The sequence below is a fragment of the Coffea arabica genome, chromosome 5e, assembly GCF_036785885.1.
Source record: "Coffea arabica cultivar ET-39 chromosome 5e, Coffea Arabica ET-39 HiFi, whole genome shotgun sequence".
NCBI lineage: Eukaryota > Viridiplantae > Streptophyta > Magnoliopsida > Gentianales > Rubiaceae > Coffea > Coffea arabica.
Window position 1 is genome coordinate 45984922 of NC_092318.1, and position 6303 is coordinate 45991224.

A 6303-nucleotide genomic window follows, 5' to 3' on the forward strand; every position below is an offset into this window, starting at 1 on the left:
TGAATGTTTTATATGAGTTTTTTTTGAATATTTGTATAAAATTTTACTATTTATTATAATTAATGTAACATTTTTTTTAAATTATGTAAAAACTTTCCCTTTTTTTTTTTTTTCTTTTTCTTTTTCTTTCCTTTCCTTTCCTCTTCTTCCACCCTATCTCACTATTCTTCCTTCTCTCTCCCACCTCATCACCACCCGCCATCGCTAGCACCTCCAATAGCAACCGACACCAATAGTCCTCTTCTCTCTCTCTCCCACCCCTCTATCACTTCCTTTCTCCCCTCTCTTTCCCCCTGCGTGATCCCCTCTTCTCCTTCCCCCTTTCTTCGCCACCCTCTCCCTCCCCCCATGCAATCTAGTTATGCTACTAGATTGTGTGGGGGAGAGAAAAAGTAGCAGAGGAGGAGGTAACGAGGGAGAAGAGAGGAGTGCAGGAGAGAGAGAGAGCGAGGGAGGGAAAAAAAAAGATGAGTTTCAATAAGCAGACTCGCGGGTGATTTTTAATTCATTAGCAGCAAATAGATAGTGAACACGTGCCCATAAGAAGAAATCGGGTGATGGAGCTAGCGCTGCTTACAGTTCGTTTATAAACCCAAGAGGAAAAAGATTTCCGCTGCCGGGGTTCGAACCCGGATTCCAATACCATCAGGAATTACCAAGTGCTACAGCGGATTGTCGATGCGAAGGGCATATATTTTCTTATATAGTCATCGTTGTTTTGGGCTGACAAGTGACCTAAAGGTCCAGAGTTTCTTAGAAAAATCATGCCGGTTAATAATAAAAGGATTAAAAACAAAAAAGTCCCTGTGGTATATCTAATATACAGATAAACCCCTCATGGTTTCAAAACATACAAAACGACACCTCATGTTTTAAACTAAATTATAAACTAACAGAATTCATTAAATTTAACGGAATCCAGTAAATTTAACGGAAAATTTAATAGAATCCGGTAAAGTTACTGAACGGAAAAAACTCTCCTATTGCTTCTCTTTCAATCTTTTCCTTACTTTTTCTTATGTGCTAGAAACTAGTGTGTCGAGTCTGTCCTGTGTGCCTGAATTGTGTGTGTGTTTGATGTGTGCTTTTCCATGTGAGTTTGTGAAGTGAGTGACTTTGAGAGAAGGGGCCAAATTCATACACATTGACATGTTTAGAGGCTTAAATACTACATAAAATAGATAAGGGGTTGAAAACATACAAAAATCAATAGTTTGAGAGCCGACTGGATGATTGAGTCTTCATTTTTTTTGGTATGTCATATACGCTGACTTGTTTAAGGGTCTAATTATTACATAAAATATATGAGGGGCAAAATACGTATAAAAGCAATAGTTTGATGACTGATTGGTGATTTACTCAATTTTCTTATATAGTCATTCTCATTTTGGCCTAACAAGTTAGCCCAAGGTCCAAAGTTACTTAGACAAAGCATACGGGTTAATAATAAACGAAATGTTATACATGTACCCTAATGAAAATTTTAAGTAAATTTTTTATATTGTCAATGTAAAATTTTTTTATAGTAACAGGTTTAAATTATGTCACATAACATGAATTCAAATTTAAAATTTAAATCATACAAGTGTGACATACATTCATAACTACTAGTGTAAAAAAATTACTGTATTGTTAATACATAAAAAGTTAATCCAAAAATTTTACTCTAATGAGCTTCTTGAGTCTACACAGGTAACATGTAAGATACATTTTACCCTAATGAAGAATTTTATTATCATTCCCAAGTGAGATAGTATAATACGGAAAAAGTTTATAATGTATCTTATACATTTAATGAAAAGGTAGGAATATTTTCCCTGGTATTTTCAAAATGACGTACCACTGAAGTTCCCCCTTCCCATGGTCCATAGAGCCTTTCATGTACTGGCTTCCCATAGCAAAGGTATTTCCATTTGTATTCAAAAGGGTCATTGGTCCAAAGTAAACCAGATTTTCCTCCCTTGTTGAGAATATATTAAAGAAGAAGAAAGAACAGGATGGATACAATTACATGATTAAACAATAGCGCATGGAAACTGTTGATGGATTGCCAATGCTGTTATGCAATTTTACATATTGCACATCTATTTCTTATCATTGACGCGCGACCTTTAATGAACTCTACAACAGATTATGATCTATTTGAAGAGAAATAAGCAATAACAAAGCAAGGCAAAACGCTGAGAAGCTGAGGAAAATTCAAGCCCACCAGGGGTCTTCACCGGTTCTGAAATCTGTTTCAACCCATGGAACAAATACTACCTTCCCCTCGTCGATATCAGCATGAGCCAAGGCCAAGGACTGCTCAAACAAGTCAGATACAGTCAATCATTAACTGAACCATATAAACTCAAGCTGTAAAGGAGAAAGGTGGAGAACAGGGAGGGAGAGGAGAAAAGGGGTATAGGGGTCCGTAAAAGACTCAGATGGATAAAGGAATATAAGTTTGCAGTTCATCCTTGATGTAGAAGAAAAGGGATAAGACAATAGCCTTGTGAATACTAAAGCAGTATACTGGTAAACTATACTTCCAACAACAGATTGCATCCAGATATGATTAATGATTATTATCAACTTGACAAGTGTGAGGTAATTTGTCTACTGAGATTCATTTCAACTGACCAGAGGAGCAGGCCCTCTAACAACCATTCCTTGATTGTTGTATTGAGATCCATGGCATGGACAGATGAACTTGTTTTCAGCAGGATTCCATGGAACCACACAACCAAGGTGGGTACAGACAGCATTGATACCATAAGTCGCCAGTGTCCTGTCTTTCTCCACAACCAGGTAAGTAGGATCACCCTGAGTTCCAGCGAAGAATATACTATGAAAAAATGCTTTTTCACATTATCTGTTCCATCTGGTTTACTTGAGAGGAAAACAGAAAATGGATGTAATTATACAGTTACTATATAGATGGTGAGAACAATTTATACATCAAGCAGAATACTATTTACATTCATGCTTGGAAAGAAGCATCTATTCTTCCATCTTGTTTGGCATCCTTCTCCATTATGTCCTCTGAAGTGAAGGACCATGTTTTGCACACCAAATGATAAAAGAAAAACTGTGCTTAAGATTTTAATTTATCAAGTATTTTTGTCTGTTTATTAATCTGAATGGAATTTAGTTACAGATAGGTAGGTATTTGATATGAAAAACAATGACAATGGAATTAGGATCGATTCTAAGTTTATCAATTTAAACTCCATTTCTCTAACGAAAAATTGGACATCTCCGCACTTTCTCATACTGTAACCTTGTTTACGATTGAAAGGAATAGATCGGTGTAGCAATTACTTGCTCTGGACAACCCCTTGCTTTGTATTATCATATTATGGTCACTCTATAAAACTTGAAAATGACTTTGCATCAGTCCTTAAGTCTAAAAGGAATTAAAATAGTTGTACCTTCAACCCTTGTGTAAGGGTTCTGTCACCAGGCCCATGGTTTTTGAGCCAAACATCTGCGAGGACATCATTTCCTAAAGCATCTTTTGCCACAGTACCACCAGTACCCCCTCCTAACCTGTTCTCAGAGCCGAAGCAAATGATAGCATTATAAGGCATTCGATACACAATTAAAATCATGCAGATGGGAAGTTTAAGAGCAACAAAAACAAAGTTTAGAGTGTTGATTCTTCTCTGGATTTAAGTAGAATAATAAGTTGTAAAGTTAGTTTTCTACAAACAACAACCGAGTTGCACCAAACTACAATCAGTTTGACAATACAAATGCTCCTATCATTTTCCTTGTGCTGAAACACAATTGAATGAAAATTATATCAATTTGGCTCTCACCTTGCCCTTGAAAGTTTATAGGGGAGTAGGCAGGGGAGGATGGTACAAAGGAGTAAGGTTCTGATTTCAATTCATGCTGGCTATACAAGATAAACTCTGGAGCTGGCAGACGCATTGCTTTATTAGATTCGGGAAAGACCTATCCCTCCAAAATTTAGATTTTTGTTCCAGGTAAATTTCTCAAACGAAAAATATAAGCTTCCAAATTTTACAGGAACAAAAATCTTACTCGCTAGAAGAAGCAAAATACAAACATATGTAGCTTAAGATTGCAAGAACTAAAACTTAGCACATGATGTCATGTGGGGAACTCTTCAGCTTTACTCCACTGCAAATCTTTTATCTTTCATTGGACAAGACATAACAAGGTCTCATATTTCTCAAACCTTTCCTAAAGAACAGTTTCCTGGTCTGATGATTGATTGCTGTTCCTTCTACATGTTTCAAGAAGCCAACCCCTAGTGTTCTACATTTCATGACAGGTAAGATCTGCATACCCAATTTTGCTCTATATTCAAGATAGATCTGTGATCTAGATGACCATATTCTTAACGAATGCGGTGAAAGGTCACGACAAAGCATTGGAAATTCAGAATATCTAGCTATTTCATCTATTCTGATAGTCATCACCAAACAAATAAAAACTCACTTAACTTATTTGACAACGTTGAAATGTGCATACACAATAGCATACTTGCCTAAAACAGAATGGATTAACTATTAATTCACTGTTCATATACTCCGGCCAACCACCACATGTTACTTTGAAAACAAACCTTGTAGCATTGACAAGCACAGGGCTTACAGAGAAACAAACAGAGAGCACAACCTGCAAAATGGTGCTATGGCAAAACTAGGACAGGGTACTAATATCCAGCCATCAATTTATCAAAGGTAGTTCCTATAAATTGGGCATTCTATTGAGGGAACTGAGAATTGGTCCAGTAATGTAAAGGTGAAGAAAGTGGTATAATAGTTTTCAGGAGAAAAGTGAAGCTTTCCTACTTAACAGACCTAGCTCTTAAGGCTTTACACACTGAACTAGCAAGCAGCTTATCAGTAACAAGAAAAGTAACAGTCAGACCAGTTTGCAATCAACTCCAGTTAAGAAGGATATACACCATTCAATCACAACAAGAAGAGGCTTGTTGCCCTCAATTACTCACGTAAAATTCACTGACCAAAAGGATGTTCCAAAAACTAAAAATTTTCTTTTCGCAATCTCAAAGTCTCAATCAAGAAGTTGAACTCTATCTTTGAGCTGCACAACTAGTAAATGAATCATTCCTACTGTCTCAAGGATTCAATCTCATTTACTTTTTGTAAGTAGAAAAAAATTTAAATCAACACCGCACACGAATTCTTCAAGTCACGGTTTTGTACAAGGTACCATCATTAATCTAAACAACTCCAAAAAGAACAAAGTTGAGGCAGCCAATCAGGTCATGATTTAAGAGCTCAATTTTAGATTGTCATTCAATTGGACACATCACATTCCAAAAATATCTACACCAGAGTGATAAGAGTAAAAGATGGAATCAAATTTCTCTTAACAATACTCAATAACTAATTATTTCATTAATCCAAAAAATGCAATAAATCGAGTCCATAACAGTTACAAAACCAGGACAAGGATCAAACTAGATAGGGATCAAGAAAACAAAAAAAATTACCCGGGTGGAACAAAGAAAGCTGCGTAAGGTACAACCATGATAGCAGTGGGAAGTGAAACTGCACCCAAAAGAAGCAAGTTCATGAGCTCCCTCTTTCCCATATCGGGCACTCTATCATCAGCAGGCACACTTGTGGCCATGCAAGAAACTTTCATCCTCTGATCCTTCCCCCATCCTAACTTGCCACTTCTCATCATCATTGGCTTCAGAAACAATGATTGTGATGGACAGTACATGCCACTCTTGCTTGAACATAGCTACAAATAGAAGAAAATCAGACACGTTATCCAATCACCTTTTTATTATCCAAACAAACGTGTTACAGAAAACTCTTTTCTGGAGCGACAATTGTGAAGTATAGAATAAAGGGTTGATGAGGGAATTACCTGAGAAGGTGTGACGGGTGAGAGAGTGGAGGAAGCCATTGCAGAGATTAGGCTTCTAGGAAGAAAGGTGTACGGAGATGTAGACGTTGAGGACTCTGGTGGGATTTTGATTTCTTTGTAAGGTGACTAAAAAATATGACAACAAAAGGATAAAGGAAGAGCGCGTGACAGCCACAATTTTTGCTAGGAATAGGAAGATAAGGCAGTGGTTTGGATAGCCACATACCAAGAATTGGGATATCATGGACCGAAATCATGGGCTGTTCTTTTTTAGTTATGATTTATTTTCTTTTGCCCTTTTTTGCTTTTTTGACCTTTAAAATCAAGCAACAATTGAATCTTCTTTTAAGTAATTAGATTTTTTTTTTATTTTTTAGGCATCATCATTTGGTGCTTTAACTCTTAAAAGCGCCACAAAAGAAACCCTGTTTGGATTGTTAA

The 6303-nt window shown here is 36.6% G+C and overlaps 1 protein-coding gene across 1 annotated transcript; it reads right to left on the minus strand.

The window, feature by feature from the left end:
- Window positions 1-1931: 1931 nt before the first annotated feature.
- On the minus strand, window positions 1932-6022 carry LOC140006606 (cytochrome b6-f complex iron-sulfur subunit 1, chloroplastic-like). Its single transcript, XM_072048778.1, has 5 exons — window positions 5863-6022; window positions 5477-5733; window positions 3414-3531; window positions 2623-2805; window positions 1932-2301 (listed from the first exon to the last, which is right to left on the minus strand). Exons 1-5 carry the CDS (start codon window positions 5899-5901, stop codon window positions 2200-2202), a joined length of 699 nt encoding a protein of 232 aa, XP_071904879.1. The 5' UTR covers window positions 5902-6022; the 3' UTR covers window positions 1932-2199.
- Window positions 6023-6303: the final 281 nt, after the last annotated feature.

Excerpts from the sequence above, each read along its gene's own strand:
- LOC140006606 (XM_072048778.1), bottom strand. The coding sequence starts at position 5,901 with ATGGCTTCCTCCACTCTCTCACCCGTCACACCTTCTCAG. Across the intron at positions 3,532-5,476 it reads GCTTTCTTTGTTCCACCCGG|GTTAGGAGGGGGTACTGGTG; the intron begins GTAATTTTTTTT and ends CTCTGAGAACAG. Across the intron at positions 2,806-3,413 it reads CCCTTACACAAGGGTTGAAG|GGTGATCCTACTTACCTGGT; the intron begins GTACAACTATTT and ends GCTGGAACTCAG.